General features: G+C 49.3%; 3 protein-coding genes across 4 annotated transcripts in view; 2 read left to right on the forward strand and 1 right to left on the reverse strand.

Moving 5' to 3' along the window:
* The window catches only part of HGTX (HGTX homeodomain transcription factor), a 29,679-nt gene extending 23,518 nt beyond the window's left edge, over window positions 1-6,161 (forward strand). Inside the window, exon 4 of the mRNA XM_031976405.2 lies at window positions 4,997-6,161. Within this exon, the coding sequence (XP_031832265.2) occupies window positions 4,997-5,194 (198 nt within the window). The 3' untranslated portion in view covers window positions 5,195-6,161. The remainder of the gene's footprint in view (window positions 1-4,996) is intronic.
* Window positions 6,162-14,950: 8,789 nt separating this feature from the next.
* On the forward strand, window positions 14,951-25,439 carry LOC116426836 (uncharacterized). Its single transcript, XM_031976406.2, has 5 exons — window positions 14,951-15,128; window positions 24,074-24,413; window positions 24,501-24,776; window positions 24,849-25,022; window positions 25,083-25,439. Exons 1-5 carry the CDS (start codon window positions 15,088-15,090, stop codon window positions 25,437-25,439), a joined length of 1,188 nt encoding a protein of 395 aa, XP_031832266.2. The 5' UTR covers window positions 14,951-15,087.
* Setx (probable helicase senataxin) lies at window positions 15,150-21,539 on the reverse strand. 2 transcript variants are annotated; one of them, XM_031976157.2, is made up of 7 exons: window positions 21,089-21,539; window positions 20,773-20,886; window positions 20,446-20,592; window positions 20,144-20,348; window positions 15,852-20,067; window positions 15,581-15,771; window positions 15,150-15,474 (listed from the first exon to the last, which is right to left on the reverse strand). In XM_031976157.2, exons 1-7 carry the CDS (start codon window positions 21,170-21,172, stop codon window positions 15,428-15,430), a joined length of 5,004 nt encoding a protein of 1,667 aa, XP_031832017.2. In that variant the 5' UTR covers window positions 21,173-21,539; the 3' UTR covers window positions 15,150-15,427. The 2 variants fall into 2 exon arrangements, with proteins under 2 accessions (XP_031832017.2, XP_031832015.2); XM_031976155.2 differs by having other exon boundaries at window positions 15,561-15,771.
* Window positions 25,440-26,172: the final 733 nt, after the last annotated feature.

The raw sequence follows: 26,172 nt of genomic DNA on the forward strand, positions 1-26,172 counted from the left end.
GCGACGCCGACCGACGGCAACCGACGCCGATCAACACGAGCGACGACGCTCCGATGTAACTGCTTGTTTACAAACATCAACAACGAGTCTTTCGTATCGTTCCAACGATTCGACACGTCGTTCAACCGCGAAACGCAGTTTAGCAATTGTTACAACGGTGACCGCTGGAAATCGAACAGACCGATTGAAATTATTACGAGAATAAACGAAGATGTCTTCCTCCGAGGCACAAGTACAGCTCGTTCCGAGGCGCGCCGACGCAGCCTTTTCTATTCTTCTAACGGCAACGATCATAATTCACCGACAAATCCGATCAATCCGGTGCCAGGAACCAGTTAAATTCCGAGTGAACGCGGACCGCCGACAAGTTTGTCAGATTTACGAGCGCCGGTGGTTAACTCGCGCTACTTGGGGCGGTTAAACAGTGCGGCGAGCGGGAATTCCTCCGAGTCGCTCGCGAATATGCGCGACCGACCCAAAAAATTTATCGACGCGTGCTGTTCGATAAAACCGGTGCCGTTTGAATGACAAGCGAGCTCAATGACGCGCGAGGCGTCCGGGCCAGTGTCGCGCACCGCTCTCCACGCGTCATTAACCATTCGCGCGCCGATGAATTTCATTTTTCCGCTATCCGGTGTTGCGGACACGATTCCGAATCCATTACCGAGACGCTCCACGACCTAGAACCAAGACCTCCGAATACCTTCGACCCTCGAAACGTTCGCGCCGGCGTTGTAACTTACGCGCTCGCCCATCTGGCGGAGAAATTTTGAAAATATTTCGAATTATTCGAATTATTCATGAGGAGATTCGTTTCCAAGCGCACGGCGGTTTCGTCTATCCACCGAAACGAATCGAGACGACGTTGCGGAAGCGGATGGAAAACGGAAGATCGATGAACGATCGTTCGCGCGGCCGTTAAAAGGACGAGGCTAATTTCGAGGAGGATCCAGGCTCGATGCGCGCGCGACCGCCGCTCGGCCAGCCGCGGCCACCCCGACCGCATTCGATATAAACACACTCGTCCGGTAATATATCTCATTAAGGCCTCATTGATCCACCTCTCGATAAATTTATCCGGTAGTTTCGGATGATATGCGAACCCGATAAAAACCCGATCGCAGTTGGTTTATTACCGTGGATTCGTTCGCTCGATCAATCCCCGGGAAAGTGAATCGAATCGGTCGACTGTTCCGATTAAAACGCGATCGATTAACAGAGAACTAATTAGTTCCTTCCAGTTTTTCGTTTGTCCCGAAGCGTCGTTAATATCCGGCTCGCAATTTAATCATTCGGTCCTCGGTTACGCGTTCGACCCCAAGAAGTAAGGGTGGGTTTTATCGTTCGGGGCCGAAGTGGACCAAGCGGAGCGCGATAATCAAAGGAAAAAATAAAAAGTGTAGCAAACCGGGCAAACGATGAGGTAGATGATAAAGGAGAAGAAGAAAGTAAGGAAAAGGAAAAATAAGGGGAATAATCGGTTCTCGAAAGTTGCGCGATGTCCCCTCGCAGCCTCCGACGTAACGTTTACCCCAACGATGAATCGCGGAAAAATCGTCGAGTTTATCGAGGCGGCTCGCGAAAGCAACGGCGACACGCGCCGATGCAAATTCCCCGCGATCTCGGCTCGTGTATCGAGATGTGAGTCACGGCTGTAATCTTTCGCATAGTAAATTATCCGCCAATATCAACGAGAGATCAGATACTGCCGGCATTATCTGTTACGGGCCGCGGGGAGGGACGCGCGCGACGCGGAACGTGCAGCCTGCGCGGAGAGGCGAGGAATTTTGGGGGCGAGCGATTGCTCGTCGGCGGGAGGGGCAGATCGACGCTACGGTGTAAGGGCTTTGCGCAGTTATAAATGCGGTTTTGTATCTGGCTTTACAGGACAAAGTAATGGGCTTAGATAATCCTGATTTAATAAATCGAACAGTTGCGAGAGAGGTAAGGCCGCAGGGGGACGGCGCGCGTTGGGGCGGCGCTCGCAACGGCCGCGTGACTAATGCGTTCAAAAACAAGACGGATGACTCGCCGGGAAGATCTTCCGCCGCATTTACATTTCACCACTATATTTCTCCGCGGGAAAAATCCCGAAAATGCCGATCCAAATCTCGCGTATTAGCCGACTCGGGCTCCGGCACGGTTTTTTCGCCCCGGGATTTCCCCGCTCAGCTGCGAGGACTTTTACGGGGGTCGCCGCTCTTTTTTCCTTCGCACGCCGAGCTCGCGGTTCCTCGATTATTAACATCGGCGTCGCCGATCGGATTCACCCTTCGCCGACTCGTTCGAGAGACGAGAAAGCCACTCTTTCGGTTTCGCGGGGGTCGGAGCTTTATCACGCGGGAACAACCCGATTCGAGTCGATCGTGAAATCTCCAAGTGACTCATCCGGTGTTCGGGTAATGAAACTTTTCTGTTCCGTCACCGTCGAAACTTGATTTAACGCGATTTCGTCGAATCGTAGATGTATTATCGAAACGTGCGTGGTGCGGTCGGAAGGGAAGAGATTTCTTCGGTTACAGCGAAGGACGAAACGCGGACGAAACGCGCACCGCCGGATCCATTTTAATCGGACGTTCTAATGTTAACGTTCAATTTGAGGGCATGTAATGCGCGGAGATTTTAATGGGTTATTATCGGGTACTTGCGTCACGTTTTGGCCCCATTACGGTCTATTAAATTAGAGGTAATTCCTGGTTAAACAGCGCGCCGCCATAGCGTTATCCGAAAATCAATTCTTACGACGGACGGCGCGGCGTGGCGCGGCGCGCGCGGGGAATCGCCGCCACTTCCGGCACGAGAGGGGGTGGGGCAGGACGAATCGCCGCGAAATCATTTATCGTTAAATCTTCCCGTACGCTTTCGACCGTCAACATTGTCCGCCGGCCAATAAATACGGGATTGCCCGTCGCCGAGCGTTTTATTCGTCGCGATCGCTCGCTAACTGGCGGGAAAGATTTTAATGAACCCCGACGCCGGCGGAAACGCGGCGAGCACCGGGGATAAAGATGTCGGAACTGTTGCTCGGACGTAAAGCGCGTCCCTTGAAGGACGCCTCGCGATCCTTCGGTCGTAAATGAAAATCGAATTTCCGATCCCGGGAACGAGGCGGGACTTTCAATCGGTGAATCCGGTGTCACGCCGTCTTCGCGGACCGCCGATAAAAATTTATCCTCGCCCGTTCCGGTTCCAGCTTTCTTTTTCATTTCGGCCCCCGCCCCGTCCCTTCTCTCCACCTTTTTCTCGGTCTCTTTTATTGCGGCCGCCGATAAAACGGCCGATCGATCGGCCGCGATCAACATATTGCGCGGCGAACGAATTATTGAGTAGAGACTGCCCGGGGGATAGGTATTTCTCTCCTCGGATCTCGGGTACGAGTGCTACCCGCGTCGAGATTTCCCCGAAAGATCCGTGTAGCGGGTCCTATCAATCGCTGGCAACAGATATCTCAAAGGGACGAACAAACTATTAGCCTATCGGGGCTTTCGGCGGGTGCTTATCAACGCTCTCGTTATCCTCGATAATGGACCCTTTGCTCGAAGGGAAATCGACGAACGCTCGACTAGCCGTTAACTAGGAAAAACTAGGAATTCTCAGGAAAAGCGAAACGTTACGAACGATTCTATCGGTCGTACGGTATCGCGAAAACGAACAAGCCCGACGCTGTACAGGCCGAAGTCGCGCGACGCGAAGAGACGGAGAACGCTCGGCAAGGAAACGCGCGCCAACCGTGTCCCTCCTAAGTAGGTTAACGCGGCCGATAAATTTCCCGATTAACCGGGGCTCTCTAAATGAATCCCCGGGAAAAGGGGAAAAAAGGAGAACCGCGAATTTGCATAAACATCCGTGGCCCCGGTTTATCGCGATTTACATTTCGCGTCCGGTCTTGTTTCGCGGACGGTCGCCTCCGCCGGTGTAACCTTGAAATTGGACCGAACTTATTATCCGACCGAATGAAAACGGAACCGAGGGACGGGGGAAGGAGGAGCAACAGCGGTGAAGGGGGGAGCGAGGCCGAGGCGAGAAGGAAGGCGGTCGGAGAGAGGAGCGCGACTTAAGGTGGTACATCTATAAAGCTCGAAATACGCGGGCAGGAGTCTGTGTCCCCGCAACAATGTATTTAATTAACGTAACGGGCGCCGGGGGAGCGGCGGGACTCGAGCGTAGCGATTGCACCCGCAAACCACCCTCTATCCGTGCTAGGCGCCGCGTGACCCCACTAAACTCCACCCCCGCCGCGGCCGTCGCCGCCACCGACGCCGCCGAGGCCGCCGACGCCGCCGCCACCCCTCTTTTCTCGCCAATCCGCAGGCTTGTTCAATGGCCGCCAAGTCGAGAGCTTAAATTAAAGATACAAGCGCATCCCGTTGTGCCAGCCAGCGTGCGCGGCAGCGCTGCCGCGCGGCCGCTCGCCCGTCCGCCCGCGGAGGCGGTAAACGAATTAAAAAGTAAACGGCCGGCCGTAAAAGTTAATAGCTGTTCGGATGAAAATTAAAACACTCGGGGAATTAAGATAACGGAGAGAAAGGAAGCCAGACAATCTGGAGAGATTGACTGTGCTCCGAGCCGGGCGGACTGCTGCCGGGGTTAGCTCTCCGGCTCAGCGCGAAACGTCGATTCCTCTTCAAACCGCCGCCCCCGGCGTCCCCCGGGCCACCCCCACTCGCGCTACGCCTTCGTTAGCCCCGCGGACTTGGAAAGAACGGACGGGAAAAAGGGTTGTTACGGTTCTTTGCTAGGAAATCCGTGCGACCCGAACGTTCCGCGGAAATCCGCCCCGTCGCGAGCGGATTTTCCATCGGTTTCTCTTGGATTCTAACCTTTTCTATAATTATAATTCACCCTGTTCGTCGAATTCATCTCCATTCGCATTTCCGCGCTGTCGCGACGAACGCGAACGATTGGAACGATGATTCCGACGAACGCACAGCCGGTTGATATCGATTCCCGGCGAGGAACGTCAGAACGGATACCGACGGTGGATTTCTTGTTTCAGGTGTGGTTCCAAAACAGGAGGACAAAATGGCGGAAAAAGCACGCGGCCGAGATGGCGACGGCGAAAAGGCGGCAAGAAGAGGTGGAGGGTGTCGTGGGCGAAGGCGAGGACGGCTGCAGCGACGCGGAGGGCGACGGGAACAGCGAGACCGCCGCGAAGAGGCTCAGAAGGGAGCTCGAGCAACAATACAGGCATTAAACAGTGTAAAAACGCGGGACCGATATTAACGATATTCACGATATTCGCGCGAGAGACGTTCGGTGGGTAGACGCGTATCGACGAAATGGAACGAAATCGAGGATCGCTCTGCGAGGACCGATTTCCCAGCGGCCGACGAAGCAAGTTCAGCTCGAAACGATCGCTCGATTCGACTGTCGTCGATCTCTGCGATCGTCGCAACTCCCGGCGACTCTTTCGAGCTGGATCCGTCGCGGGGTCGACGAAGAAGCTTCTCCGAAGATTCGCTAAGATTCACGAGCTTAGTTTTTAACGACAGATCAAAGTTCCGTTGAGCCAACGCTCGCAGAATTTTTACTTGGTTGCCTGTGTTCCGAGATGGCGCGAAGCAGGTTTCCGGTGTTCGTAAGAAACGACCGTCGTCTGTATATATTTGTACCGAGGTATCGTTGACTCGGCGACCGGCGATCTGTCCCGAGTACGCGAGAAACGACGACCGAATCGATTCGGATCGCGAGTGTCCGACGAACCGTTTCAAGGCAAGCGAGCAACCCTTTCCCCGTGCACTTGGACAGTTTGAACGGCTCGTAATCGAATCCAGCGATCAAGCGCCCCAGCGAATACCGTTTTCGTGAATCTAGTCAGACTTGTAAATAATAACAGAAAACGGAGCCTTGCCTTGAAATCCCGCCGACGCGACGCGACGATTCGTCGGACACCGTGCACAGCTGACAGTGCGTGCGCAGCGAACGCGAGCTGACCGTCGAGGAAGATGGTGGACATATTATTCGAACGCGACGAAGACGCGGTGCGAGAGAGCGAGCGATAAACTCGATGGAAAATACCGAGAATAAACGAACGTATCCCAACGTGCTTCGAACGAAACGATGTTAACCCATTTTGCCTAGTTTCACTGGTAGCGTACTCCTTAACACGGGTACAGATTTTCAAAAAGCTTACACGCATTATTCTTTGAGGATGTTGCGACACGGAGGAAACATTTGTTCGAAATATTCAACGAAAATCGCGGATGCGTCGGAATGGGTTAAGATAATTCCATCGGTGACAAATGAGCTTTTCAGGCCGGGGATCGTTCGGTTGCGGCTGTACGATTGAATTAATCAACGAGTTGTTCACGCTGCCCGTGAAATGAAGTTATCTCCCGAATTCGAGTAATCACTCGCGGCGTGTGCGCGTTCCGTTAATTTCGTAATTTCGTTTTTGGAACAATATTTGCCCGGGTCCGCGGCAGCAAACGCGCGCGACGCTTTGTCCATCCGCGTCCCAGTGAATCGAGCCGATGGACAAACGGATTTTGTATATTCTGTAGATACGATAAACGTGAATGTGATATTTAACATATTTAGTAAGAATCCGATGTAGGCGCAATCGGGCGGCGGCGAAGCGAGCCGAGCGAGCCAACCGAAACGCGAAACGGAAACGAACGGCGCTGAACGCGATCTTTCTTTTTCCTTCGATTACGGTTCGATCTATGATTTTGTAAGTAGACGACACGCCCTGAGGACAATTGAGAAAACGAGCGAGAAAGGACTTTTGTAAATATTCGAGTTGAACGCGTCGAATGCCGTTCCCAATCGACCGAAACGATTAGCCCGCAGAATTTGTTTCATTAAACGATCAGTGTCCGACCGGAATATTATTCGACAACTTGTCTGTATCAGAACCGATGTAACATAGAAACGACTTTTCGCATCGCGTGTGCAATCACGCGTACCTCGACGTACGAAATCGTTCGGCATTCGACGCGCCGAGTTGCGTTTCGAGGGAGAAGGGTCGGGACCAAAGTTCTCCCGCCAGCAGGGATCTTTTTCGATTGATCGCGACGCCACAGCGCCGACGATTGATTTCCTCGGAAAGAAATCGGAAGGTTGCCCGGTGAAACTGTTTCGTTCGGCGAAGAATCGCTTCGACCGATTCGGAGGTTGGCTCGGCCGCTTCCGCGCCGGCCGAGTAGGTAACACCCCTATTGTTTTAAAGAAAACGACGAGAGGAACCGCAAGACGAACCGCCAACAAATAGGAACGTAGACGTACGCGTAGAAATACGTATAATCGGACGAGCACTCGGGGATCGACGTTTCCCCTCCCGTTCTTCCGGAAGTGCGTCCTCGGAAGCCACGTACATATAGCTCAGTTACATACTCGAGTATCCCGACATCGCTGTACAGTATTTAGGTAAAATCGCTAAGCGGAGGATAGAGACAATCTGTATAAAGTATTGTATAAATTATACATACGTGTTATCTATCGCTTGTGTATTATATCTCGAATTTAATAAATGGAACACATACTACGGTAATTATCAAGACAGCCTGCGTGTCCTTTATTCCGGAACACCCTGTGGAGATCCTGCGTTTCCCTCGATTCGACGGATGCTCGCGGAAACATTACCGTTTCTCCAGTTACTCGTACACTTTCGAAACGCCGGTTCGAGTTTCCAATTTCAGTTCGAGTCTCTTTTTCGAGGGAACATTCTAGACGACTTTCAACGTTGATTTCCTTTCGTCCGTCCGATCGCGAGTGTAGTACTCATCGGCGGCGAACGGGTTCGACGATTCGATTTTGTTATTCGCGATCGGAACGGAGCTCCGAAAAGTTGGCCTCGCGTTAACGTTATTTTAATGTTCTCCGGTGTTAATAGATATTGTTGGTGCGGGTAGATAAATCAGAAATGAAAATTACCAGGACTGCCGGGTCCATTGATATATAACGACACCGGAGGGTCGTAATGATCGGTGCAGTGGTCATCAATCACCAGCGAGAAGACACTCGCGTCGCGCGGTTTTTGGCACGCGGACCGACGATAAACTTCTGCATTGTGTTGTCGCAGTTTAAATACGTTTCAACGGGTAATGCGAATTTTTCTTCGAAAGCAAGACGAATCACGATTTCGTACAAGGACGTTTCGATGAAATATCGCGCTTCGAGCGCTTTCTTCGCGATCGGTGGACGCGGATCCGAGGGGACACCTGAGCATTCTCTCGCGAATCGTTCGTTTCGCAGCCTCTAGAGAACCGCTGTCAGAGTGCACCGCGCGAAGAGTCGAGTCGAGAACTCTTTTATTCGCGAGACAACGCTGGTATCGATTAGACGATTTCTCGAATCCTTCGTTCGCTTATTTCCATACATTTCCACCGCATAAGTGTAGTCGAGCAGGTACATTACCTTAGATGCGAGTCTCCGTCGATCGGACATCGATTCCGACCGTATCTCTCTCGACTCTGCTAGCGCGAGCTTCGCCGAGACAACGCTCGAACGATAAAGCATCGTTTCTATTTCGATTCCACTAGCAATCCCGGTCCTAGCGGAGTTCCCCATGGAAACCAAGCCACGCCGAAACGTCCGCGATCTGTTCGTAGAAGGTCTGTAAAGCGAAGAGTCCGATGAACCTCCGAGAGCGTGGAGAACAGGGGTAAGTTTTCCAAGGGTTCACGCCGGTTCCTCGACAGAGGCCTAATGACTCCAGGGGGCAGAGTTTAAGCGAAGTAACCGGGGAACGTGATAAACCGGTGCAAAAACAATAGAACGGAAGGGCGAACGGGCGGGGGCGTGGGTGGCCGGGCAGGAGGAGGAGGAGGAGGAGGAGTGGTCGGACATTTTCGTAACTGGTATCGATTTCAAATATACGGCACGGTGATTAATGTTACGAGAGTTTTCGTGAGTCATAAAGTTAGCATTGGTAGGTAGCCCGGCAGTCCTTATGCCTGTCGTCGTTCGGGCTCCACCCTCCTCGATCGTCGCGCGGCGCAGGGCGTGCGAGAGAGCGAAGGAAAAGGAGCGAGAGAGAAAGAGAGAGGGATAGAGAGAGAGAGAGTGTGAGAGAAAGAGGGAGGGAGAGAGAGAGAGAGAGAGATGGAATCCCGAGGCATTGGCAGTGCGAATTTATCGCGGTGTTAAGCCGTTAATATTTGCGCTGGCTGGGCTTTAAATCAATGAAAAATATTCTAATTGGAATATGAAAAAAGTTGGCGCGGACTCGGCCGTGACAGGGGGAAGTGAAACGGGGGAGGAAAGGTCGGACTCTCTGTCTGCCCCGTTACAGAAATAGAATATAAATTGTCTTAACGAGAGCCCGGCAAGAAAAATGGCAAAAAGTTCGGAAGCGCGGGCCGGGGGCGAGATTGCGCGCGCGAAACGAAACGATATCGGGGCTAATAGATTCTCCCCGCGACCAGCTAACTACAAAGCAAGTTTACCAATTTCGCGGGATCGACCGGGAACCGTCGACGTTCGAGGAACGACGCCGCCCGATGCGACGCGACGCGACGCGACGCGACGCGTTCCACCGCTCGCGCCTGTCGCGTCCCATTAATCCCCGCGATCCATTAACATCTCGTGAATGTAACCGTCAAGGAACATGCGCCGACGTACCGCGCTGCTAATTAAGGGGAATCAATTCGACGCGGCCGACTGCTGCCTCGTCCTTGGATCCTTCCGTCGAGAGTGTCTTTTTCCAAGGATTCAACCGTGCTGGACGATCAATGATATCCTCGTGATCCGCGATCGGCGGACTAAGCTAGCCAACCACCGATCGACAACGTTAATAGATCCTTCGGGTTTCCGTCTGGATCGCCAAGCGCCGGATAGAGCAGCCGAGGAACCAAGAAAATCCGCGCGCGCGTTCCCACCGCCGGTCCATCCGAGCGATAAAACCGCGTTTCCCGTGTGTGTCGGGTCGCGAGCGCGCGTTACCGAACGACGAGATACTTCCCGATGAAAAATGACTGCGGGATCCCGAGGAAAGAATCCCGGAGTCACGCCGTTAGGGGAGGAACGCGGCGCGCGATCGGTAACGCGAGGATTTCCGAGAGGTCGCGGCACGCGCGGAGGTAAAACCGCCCCGTTCCCAGGCCCTGGCAGGGCCGCGTTGCAGCGCGGCGGCCGCGATTTCGAGATCGAGCGATCGCGATCCCGTGTCTCTCCGGCAATAATTTCTCTTCGGAAACCGGCCTGACGCGAAATCCCCGGGTTTTACTTCGAACACCGCATTGATTAACTTATCTAATCTAATTTAAATGCGAACCGGCGGGGTGTGAGCCGCTCTCTCTCTCTCTCTCTCTCTCTCTCTCTCTCTCTGTCTCTCTCTCGCTTCCACCTGTTCCCACCCGTTTCCGCTGGCTTTCTCTCGCTTTCTCTCGCCGGGGACGAACGCCCCTCGCGGGGCGGGAGGATCCGGGGAACATTAAGCGCGATAGCGAGCGAGCCGGGCGAGACGAGGAGAAAAATGGGGATTCGAGGGTACGTAAGGGTGGAGAGATCGCCGAGGCGAGTTCGAATCCGAGAAACGAGCAAGACGCCCGACGGATCGGGCAGGGCCAGAGAGAGAACGGGTGCAAGAGATAATGAGGGAAGCGAGGGTGAAACAAAATTAAGCGATCCGGCGTGGGCGGCCGGGTCGTAGCGCCGGTAATACGAACAGGGTGTACCGTGTACTCGAGTAACGCGAGTTAGGGCATACAAACCGCTGTGTAACGTATCAAATCGAGTGCTGAACCCGGGATTAAATCGGCGAGAACGGTACAAGGGTGAACGACACTCGTGGAACCTGGGGGATGAACCGCGCGGGATACGAATTCGGATAACCTTCCTCAAATCGCGCGCGAATCTCGGCGATCTTATTTATTTCTACCTTATGTCGTTCTTTTCCTTTGATTCGGTTCTCTCCGATTTGTCGCGGCAACCGTTGAACGTAGATAGAGAATATTGGGAATCCAGAAGCTTCGAGGGCTATCGATATTGAGTGAAGTCGCTCGAATAGAACGAAATAGTACGTCCTAAAAATGATTTCTGTGTTTAGCGAATAGAGGAATAGACAGGCGCGTGCGCGTTGTCGGGCAAACGTCACGCCTCTTCTTTCAACGAACCGCTTCGGCCGTGGATCGGCCGAATAATTTCATTCGGGAATATTCCTCCGGTGGAATAACGGATGATTGACAGTACAATAATAACGGCGATTACGACAATATTGAAGCAGCGGCTGACTTTGTTACGGGCGTAACTAGGGGATTTTCCCCCTGTCCGGGGACACCCTAACCGCCCTTAACTTACTGCATCAGTTTCGCAAATTGAACGACCTTGGCTCCGTATCCATTTCACGCGACCATTCGGAGGGAGGATCTTCAGCGTTGCGTGTTCCAGGTTGTCGCACCTTTTTCATTCGCGTCATTCATTCGAAAATATTCCTTAATATACAGGAACGTCGGAAATCTCACTCGCGTAAACATATGTTGCAATTGGAACTCGGCGTTCATTCTTTTGGAAACAAGTGGCTACTCTGTTCTCTAGAGATTTTACGTATACGTTACTTATCGACTAACCCTGCTAAACGTGGTCTCCGTCGAACAATCGACGCGACCGTTCGAAAGTAAAGAACATCGTGTTCGAATGGAAACGGGGTAAATCGAGTAAATCGAAGGCGAGAAGAAAGGAGCGCGAGACGCGGCGTCGGTGGAGGGAGGCGGTGGTTCTGACCGTCCACCCCCCGAGCATCGTTTGCCGTTCCTCCCTCCTCTATTTATCATCCGACTACTCGTCTGCTGACTTGTTATTAAATTAATCCTTCGTTTAGTCAAATTGATGCATCGATATCATAGAGCAGTCATAACTCACGGCACCCTTTCCGCCGCGATTAGTGCACACGCAGCGGCCCGTTTTCACGCGCGACCCCTGATCCGAGCAGCAAGGGCCTCTCTCTCCTCCCACACACACACAGATTCTCTCTCTCTCTTTCCCTCTCCTCCTCCACGGCTCGCCGATTCCCTATTTGCGCCGATCCCGAATCGCGCTATTTATTAACATCGTTGCTTATCGTTCGCGCGATCGCCGACGCAAGGAACAGGACGCGTCCGACAGTAAAATTCACTTTCGTTTTTCCCAGAGACCTTACGAAACACAAAACTACGGCACGTTTCAATGTAGACGAACAACTGCTAGCGTCGAACTATTCTACAAGGGAAATGGAATGGACGTTTAAAAGCAACCCCGAAGAGTCCTCCGGTTGGTATCCGTTTAACGCGAAAATCAACATTTAATTCCGCGAGGCGAGGGAAAAAAGAAATGTTGCGCGGCGCGGCGCGGTGCGACGCACGTAAAGTAATCGAACCGGGGAAAAAGGAACATAAATCCGCAATAACTGGAGCTGTCCGAATGTTTATCGGAACGCGGGATCCGATCAATCATGAAACGACAGGAAACAAATACTGAAATCAGTGAGTCCCCGCGCAATTAGTATACGCGATAGAGACGTTGATGGCGCGGGGAATTTTTTATTTTCCCGTCTCCTCAGGGAAGCGCGCGATCACACAAGGAGGGAGGGCCGGAGGGTGGAAGGAGGTAGCCAGGGGTGCAGAGGGTGCACGTTTTCAATTTGAATACCGATTAATCTGACCGAATAATCTTACCGTATATTCCGTTCTCCTGGTCCTCCGATATTCGTTTCGTTCGGGGCCGCTTTGTTTTTCCATTTCTCCTGGCGTGTGTGCGCGCGCGCCTATGCCTGCCTATCCCCCCCGCCCCGCCCTGAAACCAAACGAAACGAAACGAAACGAAACGAAACGGAATGAAACGAGAAAAAAACAAAAACGGGGGGGAAAAAAAAAAGGGAAAAACTAAAACGCTTCCACTTTATCGTGCGGCGCGCAGCAATTAATAATAACAACGCAATCGGCCCCGTATCTTTTATAACCTTTCCGGGTATAAATCGCGAAATTCTGGAATTATCAGGCAGCCGGAATGAAAGGCTATTTCCGTCGCGCGGAATCACGGGCAATATTTTACGCGGGATTGGGGTTGAACGCGGGACACATCGACGTTTGATATTTTTATGCAGTGGCGCCACCGCGGAGAGATTTACGAGGCAGATACGCGATCACAAAATGTCCGACACTAAATCAAACGTGTTGCATCGGAAAACATCAGAAATTATTATTGGGACTTTTATGGGATCGATGGGAACGAAGGAGGAGAGACCGTCACAGAGAGAGAGAGGACAGGAGCGTGCCCTCCCCCGATGTAACGCAACGCGAAGTATCTTCCCGTCGATCTATCCTCGGATAAATCCCGATCTATCAGGCCCTACGTCCCCTCCATTTTTATATTCCGACGAAGAACGCGTTATGGCCATTCATTCGGCTGTCTGTCCGCCTCGTTGCCGGCGCTGCGCGCCCACCGTCCCTTTCGAACGCGTAACGAACCTATCAATCGCTAAAATCCTTACGTCCCCGTGGTTTCCGGGCTGCACCGGACGGAAGTCAACCCTCTGCTCTCGAGAAAATAATCGACGTCACCCGACGAAATCTAAAGCAATGTTTTTTCAACTCGTATAAACTTGTAGCTTAATCGGCACCGCAGGTCGGAATGAAAGATCGTTTTGCTGTTAGTGCCTCGTCTTTAACTACCGGGTGACTCTCGAAAGAGTACGATCCGACTGCTCGTTCTAAGGTTAAACAGCTATGGGAATACAGAGCAAGTTCCGCGAAATACCACCGGACGCGACGGACGGAAGGAGCACCGAGCAAAGCGTAGGTGTACGCGAGGCAACGGAATTTCGTCGAAAGATCGTTCCCCGGTGATGAAATCCATTCCTGCTAACGAAGGAACACGAGTTTTCGTTCTGCGAGGCCCACTCCGCGCGCCTCTGGGCTGCTCCTTCCCTTTCATTCTTTATCCTTGAAAGAAATAAAGGCAGAGTTGTAACAGCGGAATGATTAATATCCGGCTGACAGTTTGTGAAACGGGCAGCCAATAAACGGGATAAAAGTACTGGTGAAAAATAGCGCGCTCATTAGGGGTACAGTGACATCTGCGACTGGCTGCGCCGAAACTCCTCGAGAGCAGTCACGCTGGAAGCTGCCCGGCCGAGGGGGACAAAGAAGACAGGTTTATTAAAGTAATGCCGGATCATTTTAATATCCGAATGGGAACGCACTGCATTCCCAGCCACGCCAATCTCGAACACACCGTTTCTAATCCTCCTAATCTCTCTCGGACCTCTGCTATTCGACACGTTCGCCGACTCTGTTATACGTAAACGACCACTAGCATTTTCTGCTTTACGCAAAGTAAACTAAACTAATTTTGCGTACGCGGATTTTCACGAGAATCAGTAACTCGTTCCGTGCAACGTTTGGAAAGTCAACTTCTTACCGTGAACACCGTTGAAACCCGTGTTGCTATCGGTATCGTCGAACAACTTCTTCGTATAGCTTCTTTATTTGATTCCTTCGAAACGTTTCTGCGTAACACTTCAGTGAACAAGTAGAGCACAACAGAATCCGATTCTGGTGGAATAACTGAATATCCATGCACAACCGATTGTAAACAAATACCGAGGATGCGTTTAGTCGCAGGATTGTTGGAGGAATTAAACTTATTTCAATGTGGAATCTTCGAATTATTCGCTAAAGCAACGAACTTTCATCAAATTGTTCGTCGCTAAACAGTCCGGGTGGCGCCATCTGTGGTACAAATGGCGAGTTTCTTAAATCATTTGCATGGTAAAGAAGTGTGAAAAAGAAATACCGATAGCGATGAAAGTTTATTCGCTGTCTTTAGCGTATAATCCTAAGATTCCGAAATCATGTGATTCTTTTATAGTCGGTAATTCAAAATATGCGACACCGAGTCGTACGAGTTTGTAATGTCTATTTTATACGTTACCTGTGATTGCAGTCTTGTATAGTTCAGCAGTTGACCGTTCGATTCAGGTAGAGTCGCTAATGCATCGAGATATTTTTTGGTAGTCTCGGTATGTCAGAGAACTATCGGTAGAAAAATACATTGTACACAGTCCGTACGTATCTTCAGTCTGTGACGGATAAGATCAGTATAGAGGATAATTCACGAATGCACGTTTCTTCGAAAGAAAATAGAAATGACTATTGTTAATAGTAGTCGATGCAGAATACCAACGAAAGAGGACACACAGGCAGACGAAGGTAAACAACCTTTAGTAGCAATCGTATCACTTCAGTTCGATATATTTAATTGTCGAGTAGATATTTTACAATGTTTACTCCATTTTCTTATAAAAATTAATTTTCTTTTTTTAAAAAAGCAATATCATAGAAAAGGAAATGATAATCTACAATACAGAGTTTTCACAAGAGAACAAGAAACGTACTTAATAACGTACGGCTTGGAAATATACAAAAGAAGGTATTAAAAACTAGGTTTCTTAACAACGTGTTGTCGTATTTCCTGAGGTTCCGCTCGAGCGTTAACATTAAAATATATTTTACGTGATTTTGCGTCCGACAGCAAGGAATTCCACATGATATCCTTCTGGAATAAGAAAATGATTTTCCATTAACAAACGCGAATCGTCGGTGTCACGTGTGTAATTTGAAGATCGTCTGAACGTGTCTTACATTGAAGACACCAAAGTTACCGCAGATTATCAGACTGTGTTTCGCCCTGGTCAGGGCAACGCAAAGTCTTTGCCTGTCGGATAGGAATCCGATCTTGTGGCTTCGTACGCAGGACATGATTATCACGTCGCGTTCCTGTCCTTGAAACCCATCGACCGTATTTACTTCGAACTTCATCTTTTTACGAAAATTCTCCGGCCGTGACGAAATCCTAAAATCATCACCGATATCAATGCACATTATGCGGGACACCCCGTATACCGTATTATTCGAATAGAAACGAACACTGACTTCTCGTTAATTTTATGTTGTATCACAGTTTTCTGATTGTTGTACGGCGTGAGAATACCAAATGTAATAGACTCCCACTTCTCCAGATTGGCGTAGGTCAACATCGAGTATATCATATTGGCTATGAACTGTGCTTCGTCGGTATTCGAAAAGTTATCGTTGTTCTGGCTTGTATTCAGATTGAAAATTCTGTACGAGTGAAACGGAAACTCCTCGTTCCGCGGTATCGCGGTCTTCAGTTTGCCGGCGTAGAAGAATTTATTCGGCCAAGAGGAGATATCGCGTGGCATCCTGTACTGAGTGTCCAGCATGATGATCGGGTTGTTCGGAGTGAACTCGAAGGCGTTTTGGACCCGGGAGAAGATCGACTGATCCAGTCCGAACCTCTTCGCCTGTGGACTTATCACTGTGGCGGGTAGCTGATTCGGATCGCCTACCAACACCAGCGTGTTCACGCCCAGCATCAACGGTATCAGGCTCTCCGCTTCGGTGCTCTGCGTCGCCTCGTCCACGATGCACACCGATATTCCTTTCTTACTGGTAACGAACAGAGACTCCATTTGCTTGTTGTAACAGGAGGACAGGGTGCAAGTGATGATATCCGCGTAAGCCAGGATTCTGTTCTCAGCGGCCCGCTGTATCCTCGCGAACTCCTTCGAGTTCATTTCGTTCAAGGGCCTGCGGTTCTTCAGCAGCTCGTACTTGGTGGCCATGTCCGCCAGTTTCATTCTCAGGTATTTCTTGTAAGCCTCGTCCATCTTCTGTGTACTCGCGATCTCGCATTTCAGCGCGTTCATCTTCGACTCCAACAGACTCTTCTCCTCCTCCACGCTTTCCAGCGGAATGCTCATCGAGTTAGTCGTGGTCTTCTTCATGTCTCGCTTGGCCAGCTCGGCGACAGAGATGTCCTTCACGACGGGATGCATCACCTCCGACCGACCGATTCGAACCATTCGGAATCGTTTGTGGCTTATGGTGGACCTGATCTGCAGCAGTCTTAAAGTGATCTCGTCGATGGCGGCGTTCGACGGAGCACAGACTAGTATCTTCAACGAACTCCCGCTACTCGTGTACCTATTGTTCCCGTAGAGCACTTGGCTCACTATATTCGCGATGACCTTAGACTTTCCGGTACCCGGTGGACCTTGAATGAAGCACAGCTTCGACTGTTTTTGTACTATGGTCTCGGTCACTTTGAACACGGCCTCCAACTGTTTCGGATTCAATTTGTCTTTGGTGATTAACTGTTCCGACGTCGACACGTTCGGCAAACGGTACTGTTCGATCTTCGGGCTTAAGATCAAGCTCATCACCGGCGACTTGGGAAGGTATTCCAAGGCCTGCACCAACCGCAACGTCGAGCGTAGATAGGTCACGCTTCTCATTCGCTTCACTCGATTTACCAGAACGTTCGGTTCCAAAGCCTTCGTTAACATGGTGTACGTTATTAAGACGTGCGGCTTTTTCACATAGTTCTTCAGCTCCTTGTTGTAATGGGTCCATTCCGTCAGCACGGTCTGGTGAACGTCGTTCACGTACGCGAACACTTTGTGAAACGTTTGCCCCTTGTCTTGATTTCTGGTATACTCGAAAAACACCAAGTCCCCGTAATTAGGATACGCCTGTTTCTGCAGATCCTCCCTCGTGACTAGTACCTCGAGCATCAAGGTCGTCAAAGATACATTCGGCGAAGGCATACTCATTTGAATCGAGTTCTCAACGATGGAACACATAAGCGTGGGTCGTCTGCGATTTTGATCGATAGCCTGAAATTCTTTCGTTATTCCATGCCAAATTTCTAGCAATAAAAGAGGCGCCATGATTCTGTAGTATTCCTCGTAGGATTTGTAATGCGTGAGCGTCACGTGGAGCTCCTCGTCCGCGACGACGGGCGCTATCGTGTTTAAATACTGTTGCTCCTCTAGCCAAACTGGATTCCACGAGAAGATACGTAACAAAAATTGGTTCGTCTTGTCGGTTTCCGTTACTTGTTTCATCACTCTCGTAGGGAGGGGTGCATCTTTCCCCACGAGTTTCTTCAGAACATTCGTCTCCTCGATTTGATACTCGCGTACAGTCTTGATCACCGCGGAAAAGGACACGCGCTTCTTTAATCTTTTACCCGGGGATTTTATGCTTGTCGTTGAGGTAACGGTGGGGAGGGGACGGTTCTGCGGTGGCAGTGCAGGTGCAGTCGTTTCTGGTTTTGATTTATTTCTCGCTTCTGATTCCTTCGGACTAATATCCAATACGTCTTTCATTATCCTCGCCAACGTTCGATCTTCCAGGGCTTCCTGAACTGGAACATTCGCGGTAGCTTTAGCGACGCTGCTTTTTTTCGGTATCTTGCCAACACTGTTGAGATTCAACGAGTTTTGCAGGTGCGTCGATAGATCTTTGCTCGTACTTTTACTTGCATCTTTAAGTGTTTTCGGACTCGAACTATTATTTGCTACCGTAGGATCGTTGCAAGTTTTCGACTTCTCCTTCGTTTCCTCCGGTTTCGCTGCGGAAAGTGCGGCTTCTATCAGCAAATCGTTTCGCGTCTTCATCGACACTTTTGCCTTCGGTTTGTTAGCGATACGCTTCTTCTCCCGATTGCTCTCCGAGGACGATTGCTTTTCCTCCATGGCGAGTTTCTTTAACCTTTGCTTCCTACTGTCCGCCAATGCTTTCTTCTCCTCCTTGGTAAGCGGACTAACCATCTTCTTCTTAGTCGGCGGAAGGCAGCCTGCCCATTTGTTGAGCACTTTTCGGTTCTTCTGCTCTTTAGCGTGCATATATTCTTCTATTTTAGCCTTATCTCTCAATTCTTTTTTCTCTATAGTAGATAATTTTTGTTTCGCAGGTCTCTCGGAAGCCTGTATAATTTTACTAGTGCCACCCATGGCGTTTCTTCTTCTGCTAGCCAAATGCAACGGTTCTATCTGAGTTATCCTTTTCTCGGGAGACTTCTTCTTTAAGCCAACTGTAGCAGATTCCGTTGAATGGCCTATTAAAGGATCACGACCCACGATTCCATGCTTACTCGAACTGAAATTTTTCTTTTCGGCTGGCTCCGAACATGTCGCGCTCTCACGGTTAATTGCATTACCGTCGATTGATTTGTTTAACGTGTCCGCGACACGATCCCTGGACTCAACTTCTAACTTTCTCAGACGAGTGCTCGTTATGTCCATTTCGTTTGCACTCCTCGTACTTTGCAAGGAAGTCTCTTCATCTTTTTCCCGGGCAAACTTGTCTTCTTTCGTTTCCTTTTCTGCTTTGATCTTCTCGTTTATACTCGATCGTGATTTATCTGCAGACATATCCGATCCGCTACAGAGATCTTCAAGATCAATAATCTGTACATCCGCATCCTCCTTCTTTATACTGTCGTCTTTCACTTCCCTATTAAATTCATCTTCGTTGAGCGTTTGACTACGAGATAATCTACGTAACCAATTTTTGTCTTCGTCGTCGCTGTCGGACAAGGAAACGATTAAATCTTCATCGTCGAGCATACTGAATCTCTCGTTTTCAATTTCTACGGCTTCTTCTTTGATCTCGTGTTTAACCGACGCATTCATGCCAAATCTAATGTCAAATAACTGAGAGCACGGGAAAACATCGTCTTCGCTGTCGCTTAATTTCACAACGTCCTCCTCGGAAAATTTTGTTTTCGGTACATGTTGTATTTTTTTCAGTTTGATTGGAGATTCAAGCGGTACATCATTCGAGGAATTCCAAAATATACTTTCATCTACATCTGTCAATTGTAATTCTTCTTCCATTTTTATTGCGTTATCACCAGTAATTACAAAACTTGAAGGAACTTTAGGAGATAACGTTTCAGTCTTCTCACTTTCAGGAGTCTTTAAGTTTACTTTCGAGTCATAATTTCTATTTTCTATGCTTACTGCTTTTGTACTAGTATCTCCTATTCTGTGTTCGGACTGCACATTGCAACAATTACGGCTATTTGCTAGATTCTCTTTATTTTTATTATTCAATAAATTGCTTTCCATAGATTTGGCTACATTCTGAAAGGTGTTCTTGCTACTTTGATCCGTATCTTTACAACTACTAAGAGCATTTTGCTTTTCCTTACTACCGCTGCTCGTATTACTCAACTGGGAATTCATTGAATTTACGAGTCTATCAGATTCCAACACATTATTGTTAAATGAAACGTGAACTATTTCAAGATCATTATCGTCCACCGCATTGCTGTGTTCTAAAATGATAATACCCAATTTCAGTCAAATTTTCATGTACTCCTCATAGTTGGCAAATAAGAGAGACAATATTACCTTTTAAAGATGCTTCTTTTGAACAAGATTCTAAACGATCCAGCAGTTTCGGTATCTTATTTGGAACAACATTCGTATCACAATTTTTTTGTTCCCTCTTACGTTTAATGGCATGATCGGATTTATCGTTCGTTATACATTTTGAAGATGCGGTTTTATGATTCAAGGATGGTTCTGCAAGGCTTTGCACTACTATTTGTGGTTGCTGAAATTGTAATGGTACAAAGGAAAATCAATAAGTCGACAAGCATTACGATAAGCGAATCTCTAGATAATCTAGATTAGACGAGACTAAGATTTACCGCAATTAAATGTAATTTATATGCAAACATGGTTTCATCCATATTATCAAAACCAGAACAACCCACTCCAATGACATCATTTGGATTTAACTTGGTCGTTTGGTATGGTTGCTGTGGGACTCCATTTATAAACACACCGTTAGAACTCTAAAATAATATTATACTATTAAAAGCAATCGTCCAATTCACGTTATTAGATCACAAATGTATATACAAACATAAAATTGAAGGACAATTCGATAGTTATATTATGGTTTCATACAAGTCTAAAAGAATGTATGTAATTATTACTAGCTGATATCAGGAACAATTGTAACATTGTCATACCTTTAAATCGGTAACATATAATTCATTTTTCCTATGAAAAAATATGCAATGACGCCTTGAGACGGCCAGACTAATGCATACTATCTGATTTTCCTTGGCTCTGCCACAAGTGTACTGAAAACAATTCATTTTTCTATCAATGATCCCGTTACTTTAAATTATTATGTAAGTTCATTGAAGTTCAACGACATTCGGTAATCTGTTGCTACAAAAGGTTGTGTTAACAGAAATACACGAAACTGTCGACTACAATAAGAAACAGTCAACGATAGAAGTGCGAAAAGAATGATTTACAGGTAAATAATCGTGAACGTACTGTGTGGTCGGGTTTATCGAGAATAATCACGCCAGGCACATTAATTCGTTCCAATACGAAATAGCAATCATCTTTCGCTCCCATGTTTCTCGAATTGATTCCCTTTAATTCAAAAGGCCCACGAATTTCCTTTGATCGTTAACCTGCTCTTTGTTACTCCAAAAGCATTTCGCGGGGATTTCCGGCGACGTCCACTGAAGCGCAGGAATCTCGACGTATATCAGTTTGCGCAGGATCCAAGTATTTCCTTTGTTGACAAAACCATCGTTTCGCTTTTTAAACGAACGAGCACGTTGCAACTCGTCCATATAAAACCAAAATAAATTGGATACACATGCTTGACGTTTATCGCCTATCCGACTAAGAATTACGCAGTGTGTGTATATTCGAAATTCGGTTACTGGGTTTTCTAGTAGAACGCTTTCTGGCCATCTAGTGGCCCAAGATCAAAGTTCAACTCCTAGAAGTATGCAACCCGCTAGACCCGCGCGTCAAGCGTAATATCGTGTCACGGGTGCTTGCATAGTTACTTGGAAAGAAACCCTTATGCGCGCAATTTCAAATACCACCTATAAATGTGTAAGAATATATTTCGCTATTTTCCTAGGTATATCGCGATAATATAATACGCGTATAACGTTCCGCTTTGTAGCTTGTTCTACGAGGAGATTATTTAGAATAAACGTTTCGCAGAAAAATTCCGGAATCTAGCTTAAAATCGGTATTGTATCTCGCACAGAAATTTGTGGGCGTTCCGTCTGTGAGAATCGAGTGTTGAATTATGACTCTACTGTCGCGGTACATCGTGTAAATCGAGAATCCCCGTAATCCCCGCACGACGGTAGGTATATTCGAAGGAGGGTCATTGGCGGACGTAAGAAAATATTTTCTGTTTTTATGCGTTCGGGGACTGGTCGGGATTGCGAAAGAAGGACGACCAGTTTGAACATAATGCGTGCCGGGCGGTTCACTTTCGGTTTCGCCGATGCGAAGGAGAGAGTACGGTAGACGGAACGAGATCGATAATCAAAACAAAGAGAAAAAGAACACGAATACCAATAATTGTCCATCAGCTATGAGAAATCCTGTTGGCACAGTTCGATCGTATCGTCATCCGCTTATCGCGGCTCGAGTGGGGGCACAGAGGGGCCGTAGGGACCAATTTGCTCGATTAATTAACCACTCAACGAATTTCCGATAAACCGATTGAATTTCTCCTTAACATTGATCCCCGATCAGCGCAGACGATTCCGGTATTCGCGTAAATTCCTCTTTCGCGAGTTTTCATTGAATTTTCATTGAATTTTCAATGAAGGCGACACCGACAGACACTGCGTGCCTCTCGCGACTCCTTTAAAGGACGACGGATTACAGAGACTCTTTGAAATCGTCGAGTGGCACATTCGCAAGAGATATCACGATTTTATTGGTCGTTCAATGTTAATTGCGGCAAAAGTTTCATGCGAAACGAACGGTTCCTTCCTCTTTTTCGCTGGCCATCGACGGTCGGCCCCACTCGTAATCGCGCGGATCAAATATGAAATTGATTGTTGCCAATGACGCGTACGCAATAAGCTGTAAGATACGGCGAACGCGCGGACAAGTCGATTACTGGTTTAGGGGACTCGGCCCGACGAGGTTGCGCAAGCTTTTCATCTCGATCGTTCGAACGAGTAAAATTGGATCGTTGCCCCCCTTGTGCCTGATCCGACCTTGTTACTCGCGCCTCTTGAGCAAGATTCAATGGCCCGGAGAGCTCCGCGTCGAAGCCAGATAAGAGCGTTGCCTCATTGCTCATTACCTTCTACTAATTTGTAAAACTCCACGGATATCAACATTGCGAGTACGCCGCGCGAAAGGTTCATCGATATTTCGGATGCGATCCGAATGTCCTCGATCGAGGATCGCCTCGGTCCGCGAGCCGAGTCCACCGTTGACCCGTTAGCGTCGATTCTCCATCGGTTTCGACGTCGATTCGGGTCGATAGTTTGACGAAGAAGCGTCCTAAAATGAATGCGAATCACCGAATGGTCTACATCGGTTCGCACAAATGGTCTACAGCGAGTCAAAATAGCGTTGCTCCGAAAAATGCGAGCAGAAAACGGGTCTTTTCTCTTATTTTGTATGGACTCCCGTAATCCGGCCCGAGGAACGGATGGGCGTTGAATTTTACACGGGACACGCGAAGGATCCGACGCGACGAGAATGTCAAATAAATCCTAAAAGCGCATCGACCCAGTTTACTCGACCGTTTTCACTTTCGGGCGAGCATAATCGGCCTCCATTCAGGATCGCCTAATAAAACCGCATCGCATGATCCACTTATCGACAACCGGCGTCACTGGCAGACTGTTAGGGTAGGTTTGTTTTACAGCAACGTGTCAAGTTCGATTTCCTTTCCACCTGTAAAGAAGAATACGATAATATTCCTAATTCCGATCAACCGAATACGTATCGTCGGTAGATTGCTTAATAATTGGATGCGTTTGTTAACCGTTTGCTCGGCAACACACTCGATTCCCCTCGAGTTCGCTCTGAAAAATTCAACCCGGATCGGAACGGTGGCACGATTAAGAACACCTACGGCCCCGATCCGATTGTTGCGTAAGGTCGATTCGATCTATTGAAAGCTTGGCCTGTCAACTCCTACAACCGAGCAGGTTTTTCGGAGATCGCACGCCTGGTAGGACGAGGCGTAGATCGGGCCAATGGTTGGGAGGGGTACCGGAACGAGACCGTTTTGTGAGAAGGGGTCGCCATTGGGACGACATCGCCATATAAGCAACGTCCGCTGCCACTGCCGAATCAGAGACTCGCACCCCTTCGTTGATACGGTTCCTCGACCAGTAGTTCAGGTAACGAACGCTTCCACTTTGCTTCTACAGAGAAATCTACGTTACATATTCTAAAGCTGCGTTACACAGCTGCCCGAGCAGCGCGTTCCAACGGGAATTCTAATCCATCGACCACCGAAATTTGTTCCAGGATGCAGACCGGAATGACATTGCTGGTGATAGCGGCGGCGTTGCTGCGCGGCGGTTGCGGCAGCTCGGTGTCCATCAAGATGCCGTACCTGAGCCCGGCCGGTGTCACTTACATCAACAACGTGGACTCCCAGGACCTGACTTACGCGTTCCCCGCGAACGTCCAGGCTCACCACGTCGGATACGCCGCTGCTCAGGTACCTACGGTCGCCGCCGTGCCATTCGTGAAACACGTGCCCACCGTGTCCCACGTGCCCGTGACCAAGTACGAAGATCACCCGGTGGTCCTGGAGAAACAATTAGACGTGGTGAAGCCGGCCGTTCAAACCCGTAAATTCGAGGTGAGCTCTCGTACCTAAACAGCAAGACCGCGTTGGCCGACGAAAATTTTCGCATCACCGAAAATTCCCGATCGTACGTTTCGCTAGGTCCGCCGTCCAGCGATCCAGAAGCAATTCTACGACATCGAAGAACGCGTGGTGGTTCGGCCAGCCGGCTCGGCTGTGGTCGAGCTCGAGCAACCGACTTCCAAGGTCCAGAAGGGACCGGCCGTGCTCCAGCCGTATTATCCTCAGCAGTTCGAAGGCATCTACAACTTTGCTCCCTCGACGATTGCCCCGCCCATCTCTTCGACTCCTGCCCCCGCCTCGAACGACGAGGGCGTTGTCGTGGAGAACCCAGACTTCCGTAAGCTGCAGGAACAGGTACGATACACCGGAACGAGCAGCGATTACTCGATTTTCTCGAGCGACACTGACAGTTTCTCTCCTCGTCAGGCTGCCAGGCTGAATCCCCAGGTGAGAACCGGCTCGAATGCCGCCGACGAGCCCTTCGTTGCCGCTGATCCGTCGCCGAGCGTGATCGTCAGTCCCAACTCCGCTCCTGAGGAGAACAGAAACAATCAGAACAGGCTTCTCGAGCTTCTCACGGCTCGCGGGAACGTAGCCGAGGTAAGAGATTAATCTTTTGTTTGTCTTCGGCGAGATTCTGACCCGTTGCTATCCCCGCAGGTCGGTTTCGGACGATCCGGGCTCGCGAAGACCGCTTTGGAGGAGGTCGGCCGCGTCAGAGGTCGAGTGCTGTCCGCGATGTCAGCTCCGGACAACGCGGAGCCAGCCGACGAACGGGTGTCGACGCGCCGCGTGGTCGTCACCAGGCCCATCGAGACTCTTCAGGAACTGAACGTGGTGGAGCCGGCGACGAAAATCGAGAGGGTCTCCTATCAGCAGCCGAGTTTCATCAAGACGGCCCGCCTCGACCACATTCCGGTTCACAGCTCCATCCCCGTTTACGGAAAAGCTTTGACTCCAGCGGTAGCCCACGCAGCCTTCCCCGTTTACCAGAAGACCATCTCACCGGTCTACTAATTTTACCGATGACCCAGCCGACTTTGCGATTCTCCTCTCTGTACTCCGATTCTCGAGACACCAGTAGAAGTCGAACGATAACGATCGGTCGTTGATGTAGTGGCTCTCGCGTTGACTTCTTCGTTCACGCGTAATGTAAATATTTCCCTTTATAATTTTATATGCATATACATGCGGTGTACACATCGCGTTCACGTTGAAACTGTAATTAAACGCAATTAATCGAGCGAGAAGCGCACGCGTTTACCCGCGTACAGAGAAAGAGAGAGAGCGAAGCGCACACGCTTGGCTCCCATGTTTCCTATTGTACAAGATGTTTACATATAAAGACAGAAGCGAAATTAACCGGTTGATTGATTCTTCTCGCGGGACCCATAATTTCAGACGTCATTGATCCTATCCTCGCAACGCCGCCATACACACAATTTTGAAGGAATGCGCACAGGTGCAAACATTGCACCACCGGAGATCAACGTCGCGAGATAATTGAATATACGCGCCCTGTCGACGGACACGTTCGTGGCCAGTTTGAGACGCATCTGGTTAAACGATCTCCTCGGTAAAAGAACAACGAGAGAAAACTGCTCGAACCCGAACCTGCACTTATATGGAACATCTGGAAACATACGGTGTTTCGATTAGTTCATCCTATCGACGAGAATGCGAATGTCAGTCGTATGTCAGGGGTAAAGAAAAGATAAGAGATTAGTTGCTAATCGAGAAAGTACAAGTG

This window comes from Nomia melanderi, chromosome 1 (assembly GCF_051020985.1).
Source record: "Nomia melanderi isolate GNS246 chromosome 1, iyNomMela1, whole genome shotgun sequence".
Classification (NCBI taxonomy): domain Eukaryota; kingdom Metazoa; phylum Arthropoda; class Insecta; order Hymenoptera; family Halictidae; genus Nomia; species Nomia melanderi.

Bases quoted from the DNA above. Each gene is read 5' to 3' on its own strand.
- LOC116426836 (XM_031976406.2), top strand. From the start codon at position 15,088: ATGCAGAATACCAACGAAAGAGGACACACAGGCAGACGAAG. The intron at 15,129-24,073 runs GTAAACAACCTT...AATTTGTTCCAG, and splicing joins GGACACACAGGCAGACGAAG to GATGCAGACCGGAATGACAT. The intron at 25,023-25,082 runs GTAAGAGATTAA...CTATCCCCGCAG, and splicing joins CTCGCGGGAACGTAGCCGAG to GTCGGTTTCGGACGATCCGG.
- Setx (XM_031976155.2), bottom strand. From the start codon at position 21,172: ATGGGAGCGAAAGATGATTGCTATTTCGTATTGGAACGAATTAATGTG. The intron at 20,349-20,445 runs GTAAATCTTAGT...TTACAATTTCAG, and splicing joins ATAAATTACATTTAATTGCG to CAACCACAAATAGTAGTGCA. The intron at 20,068-20,143 runs GTAATATTGTCT...TTATCATTTTAG, and splicing joins AAAAGAAGCATCTTTAAAAG to AACACAGCAATGCGGTGGAC.